Below are 23,571 nucleotides of genomic sequence, written 5' to 3'. Positions count from 1 at the left end.
TGTTGAACATGGCCTACGTGGCGGATCAGCTTGAACAGCACACTTGGTATTCAGCATCAGCTCCCTGCTGCTGGCACTAATTTGTGTGCAACAATCTTCGAACGAACTCAACAATCTTATGAAGATACTAGTTCATTCCAAGAAGCAAGTCAGTACCAACACATATGTTATTCGGATGAAAATCAGCAAAAAGAACTGCACTCTGCAGGAAATCAGATCTGAAGCGAAATAACATTGATGCCCAAGTTTGCTGGGAACAGAGAGGCAGTACTGAGTTTACATTTTAGACCAGAGAGCAACATCACATAGTGTATGCTCACAGATTGTTTTCAGCTGGTAGACCTCAAAAATTCTCAACTCTGATGAAGACTTCTTTTGGGCGGGGGAACTGTGATAAAGCCTAAGAGATGGAACAACAAGTGTTTGCCGATTTCAGTACAGAGTTGTCGCGTAGTCTCTCCATTTGTAATCAGCACTTCGTAACGCAGCAGTTGAATCGACATTGCTGTCACATAAACTACAATAAAACAAGGTTAAATGACAGACTGGAATTCAACTGAAATTTAAATCAACAGCAGATTACGTCGATGGACAAAGAAAATTGACAATTAACCTTTGATCTTAGTATCTTACACTGTTTTCCCATTCCTATCAAATTTCTAACTAAATAAGTGAATGGATAAACCATCTGCAGCCAAGTGTTCATACAGTTCGTCCACAACAAAAGGTATCATTCACATCCTTAGGATGTACAGTACAATACTTCAGACGGTTACCACATTCTTGTAAATTGTTCTTCACAAGTCCACCAACTCACAACGTACAAAAAGAGCAAATTAAAACAATTAAGGACCGAACAAGGGCGTTAACTGGGCTGTCCAAGTGGTGTTGATTGTGCACCTACTGGGCACCACGTTGCGTACGCTGAGCTATGTCACCACGCGTAGGCAATTTGGTCATATCTAGGGCCACTTGTATGGTGTGTTGGGTTTCTGTGCTGCTCTGGTCAGGAGGAAGCTTAAAAGAAGGAAAGGAATAACTCTGGCTGTATCCCATACTCCCGTTATATTTTACAAGTGGTTGCAGCTGATTTTGCTGTTCATAGATTTATTATTTACACAGATCAACTTAGGTCATAAAAACAACTGGACGCGCCCCAGCATCTAGTTAGAATAACTGATCACAGAGCACTCCGTATTACTTTAACCAGGATAGGAATCACCATTTACTAGCACAGACCACGAAAAGGAAACTAAACTCTAAGGTGAGGGGACAAGAGAGTAAACTATGGTATTCCATATCACATTTTGAGGCTTGCATAGACAGGAAGTAAAAAAAAAGGGCAGCCCGGTGCATGTAGCTCCCGCTTGCGCAGGGTCCGGGGAAGGGTCTGACCACTTTGGGTCTATTGTACGCAGCCTTTCCCTACATTTCTGTAAGAGGCTGTTTTCAGGACTTGAACCTGTGACCTCATGGTCACAAGGCAGCAGCTTTACCACTGCGCCAAGGTTCCCCTTCCCCGGACCAGAAGTAAATTATGAATGGCATTTTGCGCAGAATAAATCACAGTATTCTGAATGGCATTTTGAGGCAAATTTTGAATTACTATCAGTTTTCACAACTACAATAACAGAAAGTAATCTGAAGCAGAAAACCATACAATCAATCCATTCTTACTGTTCCACACCAGATATTAACATCAAGAACAAACAAACTCTAGCAACATCATGCTATGGTTGGTTCCTTACCGGTAACAGAGCAGCACTAATGAACCTGACTCTGTTGTTTAACAGCAGTTCGAGCAGCAATTGTGGATGGGATAACAACAAGAGATCGGGTGGGAACAAGGGCTGTAGGATGATCAAATAACACCTCATATCCCTGCATGTTATTTATGCTTTCGTAAGGCATATTTACAAATAGTAACAACACAAACAAGTAAAAAAACATATGTGATAACATACCATGTACCACGTGATGTCGCCTCAGAAAACATCCGATATCAGCATGGGAGATAAAGTATGTAAACTGCCCTCCAAAACCGCCATGCAACAATCCAATTATTCTCCCATTACCATCTAACAACGGAGCACCTGAGCTTCCTTTTTCACTTGCTATTACTACTTGAGTGAGGTTCATTGTGTATCCAACAGTGTTCACAAGTTCCAAGTCACGGACTGTTCTTGAAGGGTGAGAAATTGATCCTTCAACAGCTGTTCGAGGTAGGCCAGGAGGCCATGAAATCATTGCGCACTTGTCGAAAGCTTCTGGAGGAGTTGGACTAAGAATCAAGCCCTGATGACTGTTGGTACATCTTCTGCCCAAATTCTTAATATCTGGTCGGTATACATGAAGAAGAAGCAGGTCTTTCTCGCAATCGATGCCAATCATGGAAGCTGGTGCATAAACTCTTGCTCTTATCCTGCTTTGCCCGCGGAAGCTCTGCTCGTAATGATCACACAACACTCTTACAGAAAAAAGCGAACAAGCATCTTTAAGCGAAAGGGGTTCTGAACTCTTGAATACGTGTTGCATAAGATGGGCACATGTTAAGATCTTAAGATGATCATCTGCCTCCTCCACTACAACGCCTGTGCAATTTTGTCCTCGGAGGTCTAACTCCGCAGCTCTTTTTTCTGCAGGAACAGTCTCTACTTTGTTCATAAGAGCTATAAGTGCATTAATTGCAGATGCTTTTGGTCCGATAGTGATGAAAAATATAGAGCCTACAGAACGGTTGTAGATCCACTTCTGTAACTCGCTCGAAAATGCATTTGGCGGAGCAGCCATCTAGCAATGAGAAAAAGAAAAGGATTTTTTAAGTACAGTTTACAGTTTGGTACAATGCAAACAAAAAGAACAGAAGTGAGGAAGTCCAGGGAGCATACTACCTTGTATTAGACACCCACGGTCAACCCTGCGTCGGGATACAGAAGAGGAGGTGGTGATTCTAAGTAATGAGATCAAAGGAAGCTGTAGGAACAAACAGCAACCTTGCTTAGCGTGACAGTAAATAAAAAGTCATAAACAAAAGCCATAACATCTGAGAATAAATAGTAAAACCCCCAAAATGAATGCTAAGGCCAGAAGTACAATGAATACTTCTTTTTTAACATAGTTAAAAAGAAAAGACACTACACAGCAGCATGAGTTTGATCAAGAACGACATCTATATCAGTTTATAATCGGCCCATATTAAAGCAGAAATAAGAAAATATGAAACTCTATTTGATTTCATATAGATAGAATAAACAAAAAAAGACTCAACACTCACTCAAGCCAGCTAACCGTGTTTAACTTTACTCACAATTAAGGGCTTAAAATAATGATTTGACATCTAATTCCTTAAAGGCATTTGAACAAAAATGCTACTCCCTCCGTCCCAAAATAAATGTCTCAACTTTGTACTAAAGTTGAGACACTTATTTTGGGACGGAGTATATCCCAAACCTACAATGCACTACTTTAACTCCACAAATGGGCAAATTCAGTTTTGTGACAAACAGATCTTTCACATTAGATTGTAACTAGATGTTCAAGGCTTCAAGTCTAATGGCTTGTTTATGCTGTACAACAGATCCGAAGATTGATTAATAGAGATGTTCAAAACTTGTCTGTGCTTCCAACAAAGCATGAGGACGAACCAGTAATGACTATCAATCATCCCTATTGGGGGAGTTTCTTTTTGCTTATCTCTGTAGTTCTCTGATTTTAGAACTTTTAAATATAAGGACCAAACTTAAAGATACGGAGACTCTAGAAAGTTTGCCAGTCAACACACATAGGGAATGAATGACAGTATAGGAGCTGGATGTATTTTGCACACGATAGAAACAGTAACTCTATGTTTACCTTGCGAGTGATAGCCTTCTAAGCAGAATACATATGACCAAGAACTGAAGCATAGTCATTACTCAGTACATATCCCTGTAACAAGTTAATTTGTCATTACAGAACCTGATAAAGTTTAATCATACTTGCATGTAAATGATCAATCAAAAGTTCTAGAAGCAAACTGCTCAAACAGGGACTTAAACTGGATACCTTCTCAACCATGACGCTGTTTCTTTGCTGCTGTGAAGTTACAGCAGTAATACAGCGGACGAAACTCAACTCAATCAGAAGTAACACGCTCCACTCAGAAGTACACCCTGAACTCCTGAAGAAAAAGAAGAAACAGCAGTCAGCTTGAAGTAGGTAATTCTTAGCTCAAGGTATAAGAATGAGTAATAAGCTAGCAAGCCCATTCTGGTTCAGTCAACATCACACAGTACAACTGAAGAAGCTCGACATACAAGCATTCTCCCTACCATCTAGCCAAGAGACTCGGGATAATGCCAGTTGTGATGTGTTACGGTAGTCTCCAAAAAGGAACAACACACTATCATAACAAACCCAGAAAACCCAAAGGAGAAAGCAGTAACAGCAGCAGCAGTTACGGGAACCCCTCCCTAAAGCCGAAGAAGAGCAGGTGAGTCGGACACAGGATGCCCATGAAACATCCATCCATCACAAAATTCACAAGTCACCCCACTGTTTTCGTATATGATAAGAAGTCTTGTAATGCTGCATGCTAGGAATGCAGCTTTACATCAAATCAGATGACACAAACAAAAAATACCATGAAGAATCATAAATGCAGGCAGGGATTCATCAGGGAGGCCACCTCCTGCACGAAGGAGGAAAAGCAACGGACCCCAGGGCACAAGAAAGACCACGCCCACACACATCCATCCCCTTCCCTTCCCCACAAGATTCAGCAAGTGGCCACACATAAGCAAGCTCAAAAAATAGTCGTGGTACCTACACCGCTGCGGAATAAATGACAAGAATCCATCAAATCACGTTCCCCATCACACGAATCTCTGAAGCCTCTGTTCGGGCTCTCTGTTCCTGGGAGAACAGAGATTGGAGTGGACCAATTCTGCCAAGGATACGGACTTCAGGCGGCTAATTGCAAAAGAAATCGCTGGCGTTTCTGTTCTGGCTCGATTCTTACCACGCTTACTGATCTAATTAAGCAAAATATGAAGAACTAGAGTATCTACTGTACTTGAGTGATTGACAAAAAACTAGCACTTTAGGGGTTCGCGTCCCACAGAACTACCACTTTTTTAAAAGTGACCGAAAACTACCAAAAAAACGTAAAAACGTGACTAAAAACTACCAGGTTGACTGAATGGTGGTTTAGACCATTTTAACCGCGATTCTGACGTGAGTGGCCCACGTGCCAGGCTGGCGGCCCGCCTAACGGCTAACGGCGCGCGCGGGGGGCCGTTAGAGCCGCTCGTCGGCCGCACCTGGTCGGGACCAGGTCATAACCTGGCCGACCGGGCCGCTCGTCCCCACCAGCTCTCTCACTCTCCCCCGAGCTCCTAGTTCTAGCCGTTGGCAGCCATGGCGGCTGTGGATGCAAACTCCGGCGGCGATTCAGGCATACCTCCAGGCGGCAGCGCGGCACAGCAGCCTTCTCAGTCCGAATCTAATCCTTCCGCTGCCGGCGTGCAGCAGAGGTTGGATTGGTCGGCGCTGGCGCGACCACCGTCGACGACAAGAAGCAGAGCTCAAGGTCAGCGGAAGCTTCCTCGTTCTGCTGGCGGCGGCAGGTACGGCCTAGTTTTTTGCATGGTTGTGAGATTCAGAGATTCAGAGAATCGGTAATTTAAGCTAGTTTTTTGCATGGTTAGATTCAGTTATGGTCATCTTGGAAATTGTTAGTATTGCGCATACTTTGTTGTGTAAGAAACTGAAAAAAGCAGTTTGACAGAAACTCAATATTGTGCCTACTTAGGTTCAGTAATCCTGTATTCAGTTAATAAAGGTATTTCATTTTATAATTTTCAGAATTGATGACCCAAAGTGGTCAATTTGGTTCCATTTCAATGCCAGAGAATCTGTGGTTCAAAATTTATACCAGTTAGACATATCATATTTGACAATGCTTTCTCTTATTGGGAGTGAGGGCTTTGTGGCTGATGATTATATGCACTATGTATTTGATGAGGAGAAAGGATTAGAAGGTTTAGATAAAATATGTTGTGAAGATGATGTGCAGCAGATGTTGGCACACTCTCATAATGAAAAGTTTCTGAACATAAGAGTAGTGGGAGCTCTTGAGGAATGTAATGCAGACGAGAACAGAGATAGTTATTTTGCTGAACATTGCATTAACACTCAACAAAGTTGCACTAAGGTGGTGGATATAAGCATGGACAGAAAGAAAGAGCTGAAGAAAAGCATGGTGCAGAGAGAGGCTAACCTTAACCATTTTGAAGGTGATACTGATGTGTCTGAATTTGTTTCTGATGATGAAGCTGCAAATTCAAGTTCAGATGGGAACAATGTGGATTTTCAGTCAGAGTATTCCTTTTAAGATGAAGCTGCAAAACAAGATACAGCAGTGGTACAGAAACTGAAGGTAGTGAGAAAACCTGGTCCAACTAGTAGATCCCACCATGAGATTGAGAAAATGGAGAAAGCAGATTGGTTCCCTGAAGCAGATGAAAAATGTTTCCCTGGTGACTATGGCATCAGTGATGAAGAAGATGAGCCTGAAGGATCCTATAAACTACCAAGTGGTAGGAAGAGAAGGAATAAGAAGTTGAAAGACAGGATATGGTATGATCACAAACTTCAAGGACCAGTAGAACAGTTTTGTAAGGGCTTGTGCTTCACCACTGTGTATGAGTTCAGAGATGCACTTAGGGATTTTCACATTAGGACTTTGAGAAATTTTCAATACCACAAAAATGCCCCAGATAGGATTATTGTTTGGTGCTCAGAGAGAGCCACCCAGGGATGTGATTTTTATATATGTGCCTCTAAGTTAGCTCATGAAAAAACATTATGCATCAAGAAGTGTGATATGTTGCACACTTGTGGAGCATGTGCAGAGTCCATGAAGGTTACTACTAAGTGGATGTCAAGGTCAGTGGAGGCAGCATTGAGAGAAGACATTAGATCTCATGTGGATGCATTAATTAAGAAGACCAAGACTAAGTTTTCAGTGGATGTATCAAGAAGTGTGGCATATAGGGCAAGGAGGAAGGCTGTTGATGTAGTTCAAGGTGACCAGAAGAAGCAGTACTTGAGGCTCAGGGATTATCTTCAAGCAGTTCTTGACACAAACCCAGGTAGCAGGTGTATAGTAACAACATTTGAAGATCTAGAGAACCCAGCACCTACTCCTAGATTCAAGTATATGTTCTATTGTTTAGCAGCTTCAAAGGAAGGTTTCCTTAATGGCTGTAGACCATTTATAGGTCTTGATGGATGCTTCATCAAGTTAATCACTGGACAACAAATTCTTGCAGACACAGGAAGGGATGGAAACAACAATATTTATCCTATAGCTTTTGGTGTGGTTGACAAGGAAGATGGTGAAAATTGGAATTGGTTTTTAACTCAATTGAGATGTTGCATTGGCAGTGGCAACAAATTTGGAACATACACTATCATGTCTGATAGGCAAAAGGTTGGGAAGAATTTCATTGAGCAATTTATGTTATTACTTTTTTCAGTTGTATTAATAATTTGTGAATGTGCAGGGCTTGCTTAAGGCAATAAATGAGGTATTCCCTGATTCACCTCAAAGGTATTGCCTTAGGCACATATATGCAAATTTTCAATCTGCTGGATTTAGAGGCCAGGAACTAAAGAAGTGTATTGACAAGGCTAGCTACTCCTACACTAAACATGGGCATGAACTAGGCATGGCAGAGCTGAAAGCACAGTCTGAGGATGCTTGGAAATGGCTCAAAAAAATTGAGGTCTCTACTTGGGCTAGGTTTGCTATGGATCATACTTGCAAAACAGATTTAGTTGTGAACAATCTAAGTGAAGTCTTCAACAAGATGATACTGGATGTTAGGGCCAAACCAATAAGGACAATGTTTGAAGGGATTAGGACCAAGCAAATGATCAAGAGGCAACAAATTAGGAAGAAGTTACAGATTAGCAGGTGGACAATCACACCAACCTACTCAGAGATTTTAGAAGAGAACAAGCAGTATGCCAAGTATTGTCAGGCTGACAGAGCAGGTCCAACAATTTGGCAAGTTACTAGCAAAGAAAAACAGTATTGTGTGGACATGGAAGGGTATACATGTGACTGCAAGAGATGGAGCATGACTGGTGTACCTTGCAGTCATGGCATATCTGTACTGACAAAGCAAAAGCTGCATCCTGAGGACTATGTCAATGACTTTTTCAAGAAGCCACTTTATTTGGAGACATACAAAGAAATTATATACCATGTTCCTGGTCCAGATTTCTGGCCTCACACAAACACTCCAGACATTGAACCTCCTGTGTTCAAAGAAAAGGCAGGCAGAAAACAGACTGCAAGGAGGAAAGGAGAGTTTGAAGTTCCTGCCCCAAGAGACACCAGTAGGATGGGAACAATTACCTGTGGAAATTGTGGGTTGGAAGGACACAAGTATACAAGTTGCAATAAGACTCTTAGGCCTAAACTGCAAATGAGGAAAAACAAACACCAGGTAATTATCAAGCATCAGAGCAATGTTTCCTTTTACATAGTCTAATCTAAGTTAAGTTGGACCTTTAATGTAGGAAAACAGGGCAGTCTATGCACCTGCTCCATCTGCTCCAATACAAACTCCAAGAGCACCAGCCCCTAGTGCAAGAGCACCAGCTGCTGCTGCATCAGCACCAGCTCCTGCTGCAAAAAGGGGTAGGCCTACAGGTGGAGGAAGAGGCAAGGAATTCAGTGCACCAAGATCTGTTGCTGCAACTTCAGAGGTTTTGGCTGGTAACAAAAGGAAGAGGTTTGCAAGCAGCAAATTGAGGGGTTATTTCTATGCCAGTGGTAACTGACACTATAAAAAGGTAGAACTTCTCTCTTTGAACCTGTTTGAATTAGTTTAGAACCTGTTTTTCTTTGTTTTGAACCGTCTATACTTTTCTGCATGAGTATGTCTGAATTTGGGTGAACCTGACCAAACCTCACTATACTTGTATCAAATTTGTGGTGTACCATGGGCCTGATGGTGGGCTTCCGTGTTGGACCTAACTAACCCACCAAGCCTGCCACACTATGTACATAAGAGAGGCCACCAGAAACCACTGGATCCTTGCGCCTCATTCCCCTTGACCAAAACCTAGCCGCCACTGATGGATCCACAGTTAGGAGAGGTAGTTGATGAACAAGACGAGGTTGCTAGGGCTGAAAGGAGGGCTGAAAGGAGGGCTAAAAGGAGGGCCAACCGTCGAGCACAGGCACAGGAGCGACGCCAGAGGATTGCTGCCATGATTATGGCGGAACGCAACCAGAATGACGTGAAGCAGTTCAAGGAGGTGTTCCCAGAAGGAACCAACATCACAGATGAACTAATCATCTGGTGGGCCAGAGACAGGGCTTCTTTCCATCGATTCCAAGCAACAAGGAAGAGATGGACTCAGATCCTGGCTGCAGCAGAAGGAAGACAGGATTGGGATTAGTTCTACGCGGTAGTTTCTGACTAAATTGTGGTGTTTCTGAATCTGCTTGTCGTGTGCTCAATATTGCCCTGAATCTTGTTCTTAGTCTTGCTTTGAATCTTGTCTTCTTCTGAACTTTCTGAACTTCATGATTGCAGTGAAGGATGCAGTTCAGGAGATGCACCAACCTTGATGAAGACGATGCAATGTGGCTGCCTGAATCTATGTTAAAGAGAGTACTCATGTTAAAGACTATGCTTATTTTCTGAACTATCTATGTTTGGGTTGTTGGAAAATCTATGATAAAGACTATGCTTATTTTCTAAGAAATGTATCCATGGCACAATATTTTTAAGTCTGAACTTATGCCTGAATCCATCTATCTGCATTTATCTGAATGTTTCTATACTTGGGCTTTGCTGAAATGTGATTTTTTGGTCACTCTAATTTTTGAAATACTCCACTGTTTGACCATCAACTACTCCACTGTTTGAGCACACAAGTTCCAAGTTGCTGGGTTTCAACAAAGACTTTAATTGCAACACAACTACCACCATTTCTCATCACTCAATCTACCACTTCCCCACTGTCACACTCCACCGCACTTCCTCCACTCCAACATTTAAGTAGCCCAATAGCTCACTCTATCTCTGCTCACTCTACCTCTCTCTCGGAAACCTCACTCCACCTACATCCATGGCTGGTTCTTCCTCTACGCCAGACCCATGGCTGAACCCCTTCCCCACCGGCAAGGGCTGGGTTGCCATGCTTTTTGGGTCGGCTCACGGCGACGAAGAACTCTTCCTCGACTACATGAAGATTGCCATGAGATACAGCAGCGCAAAGGGGCTCGTGGATGCATCAGAAGAGGTGAGGAAGAAGGCGATGACTGAGGAGAAGCAGTGCATGGACCAGCGCTATGCAACCCCAGGTAAGGGTATCATGCCCATCGAAATGTTGCTGTGGGCAATGAAGGAGGCGGACTCCGGCGATGCTGGGCAGAGGGAACGGTGGGCAGCCCACCGCTATATCCCTCCAGCACAAGCTGCAACTCCAACTACTATGGGCAATGCCGACGAAGACCTGCAGATCATCGCCCCACCAGCACTGCTGGCTCGCCGACGTCCTCCTCCCATCATCGTCATCGATGGAGACGAAGAGGAGGTGCCAGAGCTGCCACCTACCACTCAAGTCAAGCAAGAGGTGCGACGGTCAGGTCGCATAGCAGGGCAGGGGCCTAACAATCTGAAACAGTAAGTTTCAGATTCAGTTATCGCCAGATCTATGTGAGATTCAGTTATGTCAGTTTAGTTCTGTCAGTTTATCAGGGTGTTTGCAATCTCAGTGAGATTCAGTTCTGTCAGTTTAAGTGTCTTTGAACAATTTCAGTGTCCATGTCCTATCTATGTAAGACTAAATGCTATCTATGGAAGACTAGATGTCTTCCAAACTTCTCTGAATTTGTCTGAACCTGTGATGAAGCAATTTATGAAGTAAACATATCTCAGCAAGAACTTATGATACAACACACACAAATAAACTACATCAGACTTAGATAATTTAGTTCTTAACTTAACTTAGCACCAGTTCTCAGCATCAGGATAATATTTGGGCAGTACAGATCAGGGCAAACACCACCCCCACACCAACCAAAATGATCTGAACCCATTACAGTTCTTAGGTAGTTCAAAGGTAGTTCATAAGTAGATCAGGGCATATTTGCATCAGACTGATCATTCCTAGGCCAATTATATATATAGGCCTCATATATACTTACCATCCAGAGAGTTGCCACTTCACTCCTCCATCACAACTTCCTTTATCTTGTCCAGCTTTTCCTTGCACCCATGACCAACCTTAAGGAGCTCAGCAATGACATTCTCCAGCTTCTTCTTCTCTTCTTTAAGGAGATCTTTCTCCACCTCTAGCTCCTTCATGGCCTTCCTTGTGTTTTGGATTATATCAGCTTGACTCTGAAGGATGCACCTTTGTTCTTTCTTGAGCTTAAGCTTCTCCATTTGAAGCTCAATCTTTGCCTGCTCCTCAAGTTGCTTCTTCTTCTCCTCCAGTTCATTGATTGCCTGGCTTGTGCAATCCATGTCATGAGATTTGATTCCATCCTGATAATCAAACAACTTGGACACATCATCCACCAGCTGGCTATACTGATTGGCCAGAGAATCAAGCTCCTTCTGCAGTTTTGCAACCTCTATCCCATGAGCCTCATTATCCTGGGCTCTACCAAGGTTCTGCTCATGATACATATCCCAGAGCTTGCTTAAGCGCCTTTGCAGAATTACAGGCCAGGGGGCATCTACCCACTCCAGAACACCACAGTTCACACCATCCTGAAAATCAATTTAATTTTACAGTGAACAAGCAAATTCAGAATAACAAATCATAAACAATAATGATATAAGCTACACTAGCTAGTTAGTTCTATACTACAAGTACAGTATTCAGACATGTTTCCAGTGCTCTTTACTACAAGTAAAGTATTCAGACATACCAATGTTTTCAGACTTAAGGAAAATTCAGAATAACAACAACTAAACACTCTGTTTCCACTACACAGCAGAAATTCAAACTAATCAAATCCACACCAACTTGGTTCATTACCTCAGTAGCACATCCTATGAATCTCCTGCCAGTGTCAGTGCCTTCAAATGCCACAAACGTGCCCGCCCTCTGCCTGTGCAGGATGCACCTTCTGTCAGATTCAGTCACAAGCCCACAGAAACTAGGGTCTATCACAGTGTCAGGAGTTTGCTGCAAAAGCAAAAGCATATCTATATCAAGAACAACTCACATATATCAACTTAAATGGAAAAATCTCAAATATCTTCAAACCCTAACCCTACCCTAACCCTAGAACAGAACAGACAGGAGAGGGAGAGGATAGACTGAGATGACTTACAAAGTACTCCATCTGCATGCTGCTGAACTCGGTCATGTACTCGTCATCGTCATCCGACGTCTTGTTGCTATTCGGCCACGACGGCATGGTCACGGCGTCGCCGGAGCACGAGAAGAAGAAACAGAAGCAGAGGAGAGCAGAGAGGAGTTGAGTGAGCTCGGGGGAGAGTGAGAGAGCTGGTGGGGACGAGCGGCCCGGTCGGCCAGGTTATGACCTGGTCCCGATCAGGTGCGACCGACGAGCGGCTCTAACGGCCCCGCGTGCGCGCCGTTAGCCGTTAGGCGGGCCGCTAGCCTGGCACGTGGGCCACTCATGTCAGAATCGTGGTTAAAACGGTCAAAACCACCATTCAGTCAACCTGGTAGTTTTTAGTCACGTTTTTACGTTTTTTTGATAGTTTTCGGCCACTTTTAAAAAAGTGGTAGTTCTGTGAGACGCAAACCCCCAAACTGGTAGTTTTTTGTCAATCACTCACTGTACTTCGCTCCCGTGATCCTATCTACGTGCACGCGTCCAGATATCTCCTCGTCCCCCCATGAAGTCGCGAACTCAGAATCGAGATTCAATTTTATCTTAAACCCCACAGCAGGAAACCCGCTAAATGCATCGGCAAATCGACGCGCCGCACATGAGGAGCAAATCCAAATGCTGCTCGCGGAGCAAAAAGTGAACCCAAACGGGACGAGGCGAGCGTGGAGACAGATGAACTAACCCTGGCACTCGCGGCTTGCTCGCGGGGTCCAACCGGCGCTGAAGCAGGGACCAAGGGGGCGGGGCGGACCGAGACGGGGCCGCGGCGTGCGTGCTCCTGCGGGGACAAGGGAGGGGCGTGAGAAGCGGGCGAGGGAAGGAGAGAGCGGCTGACGCGACCGGGGAGAGGACGATCTGCTCGCACCTGGGCGGTTCCCTCGCAATGCCGGGGAGGTGGCGCGCGCGGGCGGACGGCGCCGTGCTCCCGCGGGGCTGCGTCCCGGGAGAGGGCGCGCCTGGTGAGCGGCGACAATGAGTGGGAGGAGAGCGTGCGTGCCCCGCGAACTGGGCTTTGCGGCTTGGGGAGGAAACGAAGGCGGCATGTGCTCGGTTGCCTCCTTGGCGGTGGGGCCCGCGCCTCACCCTAATTCTTTTCACTTCGCGGCCTTGCACTGTGAAAACGATACTCCTATGACGTGTAGCGGTCACGTTTCCATTTTCATCGAATGCCCTTTTGTCCTCGCGTGCCATATCCACAGTAAGAGCATCTACGATTGACCCTTCAAAGGTCCGTGGACAATGATTGATTGATCACGTCTCAAATTTGCTTATCTGCATTTAGATACCTCATACTACAAAACTTAATTTCAATAGCTACATGGGAGCTCCGTCCTTGGTATTACGTGGATTTTATCCTCTACATGCTTTTGTTTGGATTCTATGCATGTTTAGCTACAAAGCGAATCGATAGCGAACACGGAGAACTCGACGCTGGTTCATCTGATGAATGTTGACATCGGCCGACCGATCCGCCACTGCATAATCTTTAATTTATAAGTTCTCCCCATCCCAGGTAATCTGCACTGTGTCTCTCTCGCTCTCTAGATCGTAGAACTCTACAAGTTCTTCCCATCCCAGGTAAGCTAGCTGAGTTTTATCCTGATGATTTCAATTCAACATAATTGATGGATCTCGGTCATGAACTTCGTATTTTCTTGACAATGTCCGAGCGGGCCAGAGATTTGACAATTTGGATGGCATTGCTAATCTTGCTAAAGTGTTGGTGGAAACTAAAAAGCATCTTGCTTTTCCTTTGGTGTATCAACTTCTCAAGTTGGTGCTAATTTTGCGAGTTGCTACATCGTCAGTGAAGAGATGCTTTTCAGCAATGAATATCGTCAAGAGTATTTTGCGAAACAAAATGGGTGACGAGTTCATGAGTGATCCTGATTTGCTATGTGGAGAAAGATATATTTTCTACAATATAACGAATGATTATGTTATTGATCTATTTAAGAAGATGAAAGATCAAGAAGGGAAGTTATAAAATGTGAGTCTCATATCACTTTAGTTTTTTTGCTTAATGATACTTATTGTCTACATTATTTCTTTCTTACCATTGTTGTGAATTAATATATATTCTTTTGTTTATCTTTTTCAGAAAGTTGCAAATGAAACATTCCAAAGTCATCGTTTTGCTTATTATTTATGGAATATGTAAACAAGTGTTGTTCTATGACTTCGCTCGGCCAAATACTCGGTATGGTTTTTTTTATGTAATAATAATATCACGAGCTCATTGCATATGTTTGCTCTTTATATTGCTCTCGACCATTGTCTATGTTGTTGCACCACTATAATAGGCTTACCGTGGGCAGTGATTGACATCACTGCCCATTTTTTCTAGCTTCCTCCCTGCATAATACGTTGATCAACTATCCTAATCCTCGTCGGAGATGTCCACTATCTCGGTGCCTGGCTTCGGGTACATGGACGGCAGCCGCAACTCTGGCTCATGCGGCTCCTCCATCTGCTCCGTGTCGGCCTCCGCTTCCACCACGTCGAAGAGCGCGTCAGTCACCGCTAGTTCTTGCCGGATGCGCTGTCGGTTGGCCTCCACATAGGCCTTATCCTGGATGGACTCCAGGAAGGCCTGCTGCTCCTCCATCTCGGCTGCTTGGGCGACCGTGAACTCCGCCTTCGCGTTCTCCATATTGAAGCCCGGAGCCGGCGCCAGACCCTCCTTCGGCTTCTCCGCCTCATCCTCCTCCGGTTTCGTCACCTCCATCGGAGCCGGCTGCTGCTCCTCTTCCTCCTCCTCATCCACCTGCTCCTCCTCCTTCGACTCCAATTTCGACTTCGGAAAATCCGGAGGCAGGACGACAGTGATGCGGGTGGCGCGCGCGGCATGCCACGCCTGGATCTCCTGTTCAATCTAGAGCCAGCGCTCCGGCGTGAGCATAGCATATGTCGTTATATTTTGCCGAACCATGGCGAAGCCAGAGGGCGTAGGAAGAGCGACGGAGCGGGAGAGAGGTGGATGGGATCGGGCTGCGGGGCGGAGAGGGAGGAGGTGGATGTGGCTAGGGTTGCGGGATGCCAATCGGCTTAAATGTCCAAATTTGAACTTGGGCAGTGTCGCGGTTTTACAACAGCAGATGTCCTCGGGAAAGGACTAAGTATGGAGGCCATCGCAACTAGGTGGTCGCTTGAACATGGTTGATTGAAAATGATGGACACAAGTTTATCCATGTTCGGCCCCTCACGGAGTCACGATGGAGGTAAAGACCTACTTCCTGCTTGATTGATATTGACGATGATCTCGATTACAAGGATGCAGATTTACTAACTAGCTCTCGAGATATTACAACTTAGTCTTTCGTCCTAGGGGCTCCCTTTATATAATAGGTCGAGTCCCCTAGGTTTACAGATGATTCCGGGTTGAACTGTCAACCATATCCTACTCTAACTCTTACTTGTCTTGCCTCCCAAGTTTGGGAATCCTCCATTTGGGTCGTCTCCACAAGCCGGCCCAGAAGGCCTCTCCACGAGCCGGCCTTTGGCCGGGTCTTGCTGTTGGGGAACGTAGTAATTTCAAAAAATTTCCTACGCACACGCAGGATCATGGTGATGCATAGCAACGAGAGGGGAGAGTGTGTCCACGTACCCTCGTAGATCGAAAGCAGAAGCGTTAGCACAACGCGATTGATGTAGTCGTACGTCTTCACGATCCGACCGATTCAAGTACCAAACGCACAGCACCTCCGAGTTCAGCACACGTTCAGCTCGATGACGTCCCACGAACTCTGATCCAGCAGAGCTTCGAGGGAGAGTTCCGTCAGCACGACAGCATGATGACGGTGATGATGATGCTACAGACGCAGGGCTTCGCCTAAGCACCGCTACGATATGATTGAGGTGGATTATGGTGGAGGGGGGCACCGCACACGGCTAAGGGATCAATGATCAACTTGTGTGTCTAGAGGTGCCCCCTGCCCCCGTATATAAAGGAGCAAGGGGGTGGCCGGCCGGCCCTCTATGGCGCGCCAGGAGGAGGAGTCCTCCTCCTAGTATGAGTAGGACTCCCCTCGTTCCTACTCCTACTAGGAGGGGAAAGGGAGAAGGAAAGGGGGGGTGCCCCCCCTCTCCTAGTCCAATTCGGACCAGAGGGGAAGGGGCGCGTGGCCTGCCCTAGGTGTAATGCCCTCGATGCGGCTATATCTCTCACGTGTCGAAGCACGACTTAGAGGCATAACCGCATTGAAAGCAATGTCGCAAGTGAGGTAATCTTCACAGAACCCATGTAATACATAAGGGAAAGAGATACATAGTTGGCTTACAATCGCCACTTCACACAATACATGAATAAAGCATTACATCATCCAGATACAATCAAGGTCCGACTACGGAACCAAAATGAAAGAAGACTACCCCAAATGCCACACAGATCCCCGATCGACCCCAACTGGGCTCCACCACTGATCAACTAGAACGAGACAACATAAAGGACAAGATCTTTATTGAGCTCCTCCTTGAGCTTGGTTGCGTCACCTGCACGATATCATCGGCACCTGCAAGCTAGTTTTGGAAGTATCTGTGAGTCACAGGGACTCAGCAATCTCACACCCTCGCGATCAAGACTATTTAAGCTTATAGGTAGGGTAAAAGGTATGAGGTGGAGCTGCAGCAAACGACTAGCATATATGGTGGCTAACACACGCAAATGAGAGCGAGAATAGAAGGCAAAAGCGCGGTCGAACAACTATGATCAAGAAGTGATCCTAGAACAACCTACATCAAGCATTACTACAACACCGTGTTCACTTCCCGGACTCCGCCGAGAAGAGACCATCATGGTTACACACGCGGTTGATGTATTTTAATTAAGATCAACTTCAGGTTTTCTACAACCGGACATTAACAAATTCCCATCTGCCCATAACCGCGGGCACGACTTTTGAAAGTTCAAATCCCTGCAGGGGTGTCCCAACTTAGCCCATCACAAGCTCTCACGGTCAACGAAGGATATTCCTTCTCCTAAGACAATCCAATCAGGCTCGGCATCCCGGTTACAAGACATCCTCGAAAATGGTAAAACAAGTCCAGCAAGACCACCCGCTGTGCCGACAAATCCCGATAGGAGCTGCACATATCTCGTTCTCAGGGCACACCGGATAAGCTAAGCGTATGGGAGCCAACGTAACCCAAGTTGCCAAGGGACAGACCCGCACGGTGCTCTGGGTTGGACCAACACTTAGACAAGCACTGTCCCGGGGGGGAGGGGGTTAAAATAAAGATGACCCTTGGGCTGGCCTAACCCAAGGGAAAAAGAGGCTAGGTGGCGAATGGTAAAACCAATGTTGGGCCTTGCTGGAGGAGTTTTATTCAAGGCGAACTGTCAAGTGGTTCCCATTATAACCCAACCGTGTAAGGAACGCAAAATCCGGGAACATAACACCGATATGACGGAAACTAGGGCGGCAAGAGTGGAACAAAACACCAGGCATAAGGCCGAGCCTTCCACCCTTTACCAAGTATATAGATGCATTAATTAAATAAGAGATATTGTGATATCCAAACAATAATATCCATGTACCAAACATGGAACAAGCTCCAAACTTCACCTGCAACTAACAACACTATAAGAGGGGCTGAGCAAAGCGGTAACATAGCCAAACAACGGTTTGCTAGGACAAGGGGGGTTAGAGGCTTGGCTTAACAATATGGGAGGCATGATAAGCAAATGGTAGGTATCGCAGCATAGGCATAGCAAAAGAGCGAGCATCTAGCAAGCAAAGATAGAAGTGATTTCGAGGGTATGGTCATCTTGCCTGCAAAATTCTCAGAGTTGACTTGATCCTCATAAGCGAACTCAACGGGCTCCTCGTTCACGAACTCATCTCCCATCTCTACCCAAACAAGAACAACAAACAAAAAGGAACGCAATCAACCACGTGCAATGCTCAAACAACATGATGCAAACATGGTATGATATGCGGGATGCGGTATGTGATGCATATGCAAGATTTGACAAGGAATGATTGAACCTGGCCTCAACTTGGAAATCCAAGAGTGCCACTGGAAAGGTGAGGTGATTTCGGTTGAAATCGATATAAAGATCACCGGAATCGGATGCACGGTTTGGGAATGACAATCAAAACGAATATGGCAGCGGTCTACGATAATCAGCAAGTGACCAACTAAATGCATCAAGATAAATATGCTACAACACTCAAACATGACAACAAGATACATGGCAGGGACCCACTCATGAAGCTTGCATGCCTGCAGGTCGACTCTAGAGGATCCCCGGGTACCGAGCTCGAATTCGCCCTATAGTGAGTCGTATTACAAACAAGCATCGCAAAAGAGAAAATGAAAACAGGTTTCAGACTTAGTGAAATTAACACAAGTCTGGAATTTATCATCATGAAGCAAACTTTAGAGCATGAAAACTACATGCTACAGGAACTTAACATGGCAAAGCAAGGCATGTCATGAAGCTACTCAAAGCACTTAACAAAAGTTCCTTAGTGACCATGAGCCAAAAGGGAATAGAAAATACAATTGCAAGCATGTGAACATGGCAAAAACATAAACAGATTCAGACTTGGTGAAAAACTGGAGCATGCAAACAGATTTGAAAAGTAGGCATGTTTACGAGCTCGATGCACTCACTACAGAACATGGCATGACAAACTAAGCATACACCCATCAAGAATACATGTCATAGAAACTAGACATGGCAAGAACAACAACATAGCATGCACGGATCAATAGCAACATCCTCGGCAAAATCGCTAAACATGTCAACAATCTGCCAGGATTATTTTATAGCAAAAGTAGAGCTCGATTGACTCAAGCTAGGGTGCTCCATAATTGCAAACAAAGACATGGATGGATAGAGCATCACAATATTAACAAAACATCCTTAATGATCATCCTCAAAAGAGGCACGGATCACTAGGAAACAACATGAACATATGGCATAACAACAAAAACAGAACAAGGACTTAGTGAAATTCTAAGTCCCTGAAATCAGCATTACCGATTACGCTACTTTGCAAGCTTGTGCTAGTCACCAAAAATATCGCAAAAATACATGGCAAGCACCTCTGTAAAGATGGCATGTCATATAACAAAACACTTGTAGAGCTCAGGATCATAGCATGCACACATTAAACATGGCAAAAATGACAAAATACCATTTGCTGAAACAGATCTGACAAATTCATCACATAGCCCTCTTCCAACAGCATTTCGGGCAACAAGATGAGCTCAAATGAAAATGATGCAATGAGATGAAATGATGTACTCGTCGAAACGAACATTTTGATATGCTACACGCACGAATCCGAGCTACGGATGCAGAGTTATGATGCGATGAAAAATGTGAAAAAATATGCAGATCTGGGACTTAGAAGAAAAAATAGACCTCTCCGGGAAATCGGGACGGAGGGATACGGGGACGAGGAGGTCCGGATCTGGACGGAGCCGTGTTTGGCTGAGCTCTCGGTGGATCTCATCCCGATCCACCGGATCCGGCCGGCGGGCTACGGCAAGGGCGGCGGTGGCCGGCGACCGGAGCGGCGCGGCGCGGGCAACGCTGGGTGGCGGCGACGGTGCTCGGCGGCGGAGCACGCGGCGGCGCAGGTGGCGGAGATCCCGGGCGGCGGCCGGGCGAAGGCGGCGACGCACGCGGCAGGAGGAGGCGGCTCGGCGGCGGTGCCGGTGACATGCGGCGGCCGGCGGCGGAGGCGACCGCCTCGGGCGTGGCCAGGCGCGGGCGGCGCACTCGGGGCTCACGGGCATAGGCGGCGGGGGATCCGGGCCCGGGCGGGCCAGATCTGGGCTTCCATGGGTCCGCGGCGGGGAGGAGAGAGAAGCGCGGCGAGGTGGCGTGGCCTGGTTGGTGGAGAGCGGCGGCGTGGTGACGTGGCGGATTCCTATTGGCCAGAGTGAGGTGGCCGGTGGACGCGTCCGCCGGCGAGACGGACATGTCCGGCGGCGCTGAGGGAGTTAGGGTAGGGTTTGATCTGCGCGAAAATTTTGGAGGGGATCATATATTTATAGGTAGAAGGAGCTAGGAGAGTCCAAATGAGGTGCGGTTTTCGGCCACGCGATCGTGATCGAACGACCGAGATGATGGAGGAGGTTTAGGTAGGTTTTGGGCCACTTTGGAGGGGTGTTGGGCTGCAACACACACGAGGCCTTTTCCGTCCCTCGGTTAACCGTTGGAGTATCAAACGAAGTCCAAATGGCACGAAACTTGACAGGCGGTCTACCGGTAGTAAACCAAGGCCGCATGGAAAGTCTCGGTCCAATCTGAAAACGTTTAACACCCGCACACGAAAAGAGGTAGAAAGGGGCACCGGGTGACATAGGAGCGCCGGATTGCAAAACGGACAACGGGGAAAATGCTCGGATGCATGAGACGAACACGTATGCAAATGCAATGCACATGATGACATGATATGAGATGCATGAAACGCAAGCAATGACAAGGCAACAACAACGAATAACTAGAAGACACCTGGCACAACGGTCTCGGGGCGTTACAACAGTCCACCACTACGGGAGGATCTCGTCCCGAGATCTAGAATGGCACCAGAGGGAAAACGGAGGAGGAAGATAAGCGGTAAAACTAAGTTGCTTCTTTGACAAATGAGTGAAACCACGAACCTTGAAAAGGTTAAGCCATTTCGAGAAAAGAATACAACGGAGATGAACGAAGTTGAAAACACTCCGTTAGAAAAGAGGAAAAGAAAGAACCGATTCGGGTAACACTTCGGTTGAAAAGAAAAGGAATTGAATAAGAACTTGATAAGATGAGAAGATACATGAATGAAAACACGACACTCCGGTTGGAAAAAGGATTAGCAAAGGAAAGAATATGGTCTTGACAAACCGAGATGAGGAGTGAAAAGAGCAACATCACTAGACCTCCGGGAGAAAGAATAGAAGTTGGATCGTTGGAACAAAAGAACGGAGAAGAAAACAACATCTTCTACCTTACATTGCAAAAGCATCTTGAAGAGAAAGGTCGAACGGAATTGTTGGAAAACCAACAACAAAAAAGGATAAGCTTGATATGGTCTTATGGAATACATCTCAAATTATGAGGTGACAACCTGCCACTAACGGCAAAAGAATTTGATTGGTATGAACAAGGAGACGAGAAAGCTATTTCACCGGGAGGATAGATGAAGAACTTGGATCATATATTACCACCATTAATAGCATTAATCCTTAGGGAAAGCTTTAGGTGAAATATAACCCCAGACAACTCCAACGGAGAGGTTGATGGATTTAAAATACCTCATTCTTAACAACATGTGAATCATGAAACATGAACTCAAATTATCAAGAATGACATAATACCACCTCCGATGATACGGTTGAAAGAATTGCACTTTAAAATGCAAGATGAAGAAAGCTTGAGCCCCTTTGAAAAGAATCTCAATGAACACTTGGAGAAGGAATTATTTCTTTGATGAACCATCATGTAGAACCTTCGTGAGAACTCCGGTAACAAAAGGATAACGAGAGGAAAGGGAAGTTGAAAACACAAGGTGAATCTTTGTAATGATTTAGATGGATCTCCGTGGTGATATAATTGAGAGAGGTTGGAACTCCGGGAAAAAAGAAGATGAAACAATTGAAACCGAGAATTTGATGAGCCTCCGGAATAAGGAATTAATCACTTGGATGAAGCAAGAATAAGAATTACGTTATGCGTATCCTTTCACAAATTTAAATTGATGACAATCAACAGATTTGACATATTACTTATTCTCGTAGAAAAGATTAAGAGAGATATAACATAAACTTGAGAATGTCTTCAACGAACCACCGGTATGATTGGAAAGAACGAGTGACTTGATACGGTAACTAAGGAAGAGAATCCTGGAAGAACCACCGTAAGAATTGAAAATGAACAAAGAAAAGATAAGGAAACGCCAGGGAGAATTAGAGAACGAATGAACAAATACTAGAGATAAATTAGATACATGGGAACGAAGACTTTCTGAGCTGATACGAGAATATTTGAAAGATGCACCGGTAAGATTTAGAGAATGAGAGCTGAAAGCTGGAATGAATAAATCTGAGATGATGGGCTTTGGAGTAAAGAAATGGAAACATCTCATGAAATGCTCCGGATAGGTGAAAAGAATTCTCGCAACCAAAACAATTATGAGAGGATGTCATCAAGCTAGAACTTAGAATCTTGAAGAGAATGGAGCAAGATATGGAGGAAAATTCTTCTTCGGTCTTCAAATGTCGAGGATGACGATGAGAAACACCACCATGAATTGTTGAGATACTCCAGAATAAAATTATAAAGGTTGAACCAATGATGAAAAGAATTTGAAAGATCTTGGAGAAGGCAATTGACTTATGATAACTCATTCTTACGTCAAACTTTGAAGAATTTGAGATAGCTCCGGTAAAAATAAGAAGAGTCAGGTAAGATCCTGGGAAAAGACCTATGGGTTAGGGCCCACTCAAAAGAAACACCGTTGAAAAGATTTAAAAGATAGATTGCGCCGGTTCAGTTAAATGACTTGAATGAGGTAACATACTCGAAAGAGTTTGAACGAAAGCAGAGTGAAAACATGAATCTCTGAGATATCTAGAGCACTCTGGAACAATTGAATAGCGAGAAGTGGATGATTAAGAGGTGCACCGGCACGAGAAAACATTTGAAACAAGGAAAAGGATATGATCAACAAAGTTTGACTTGAAACCACCGAAGAAGAAAGAGAACGAATAATGATGAACTTGAGGCTCCGTTAGAATCTTCATGAGAAACACCGGGTAAGAACATTGAAAGAAAAGAAAGAAGAGACTTCACATGAATAAGATGGACACTTGATCAAGAAATCTGAGTCCTTGAAAAAAAAAGGGGGGGGGGGGGGGGAAAAACAAAGGCAACTTGGAGACGGATGAAACAAACACCGTTGAGGAGAACTGATACTTGATCTTGCAAATGTTGAAGTGATCGGATCCGCTTGAGGAGAAACACGCTGGTTGAAAAAGAATTAACATGACAACCTCGATGATCAAGAAGGATTAGTATTCACATAGGAATATGAGAACACCATTTAGGAAAGGTATGTAATCAACATTTGACTTCAAAGCAACTCGAATACCACAACTGAAACAAAACAAAGGATTGGCTTGCAGAATAAGCCGGAACAAACATATGATAGAGATTTCGTGATGGGGCCTACACGGGCTCGATC

General features: G+C 45.0%; 1 protein-coding gene across 1 annotated transcript; it reads right to left on the bottom strand.

The window, feature by feature from the left end:
- Window positions 1-212: 212 nt before the first annotated feature.
- Window positions 213-13,576, bottom strand: LOC125532727. Its single transcript, XM_048696672.1, has 11 exons — window positions 13,535-13,576; window positions 13,251-13,469; window positions 13,068-13,163; window positions 12,058-12,207; window positions 11,216-11,786; window positions 4,045-4,159; window positions 3,853-3,927; window positions 2,892-2,973; window positions 1,965-2,790; window positions 1,749-1,881; window positions 213-517 (listed from the first exon to the last, which is right to left on the bottom strand). Exons 1-5 carry the CDS (start codon window positions 13,574-13,576, stop codon window positions 11,235-11,237), a joined length of 1,059 nt encoding a protein of 352 aa, XP_048552629.1. The 3' UTR covers window positions 213-517; window positions 1,749-1,881; window positions 1,965-2,790; window positions 2,892-2,973; window positions 3,853-3,927; window positions 4,045-4,159; window positions 11,216-11,234.
- Window positions 13,577-23,571: the final 9,995 nt, after the last annotated feature.

This window comes from Triticum urartu, chromosome 1 (genome assembly GCF_003073215.2).
Source record: "Triticum urartu cultivar G1812 chromosome 1, Tu2.1, whole genome shotgun sequence".
NCBI lineage: Eukaryota > Viridiplantae > Streptophyta > Magnoliopsida > Poales > Poaceae > Triticum > Triticum urartu.
Note: the sequence above shows the minus strand (reverse complement) of the source record. Positions and strands in the feature narration are given on the sequence as shown.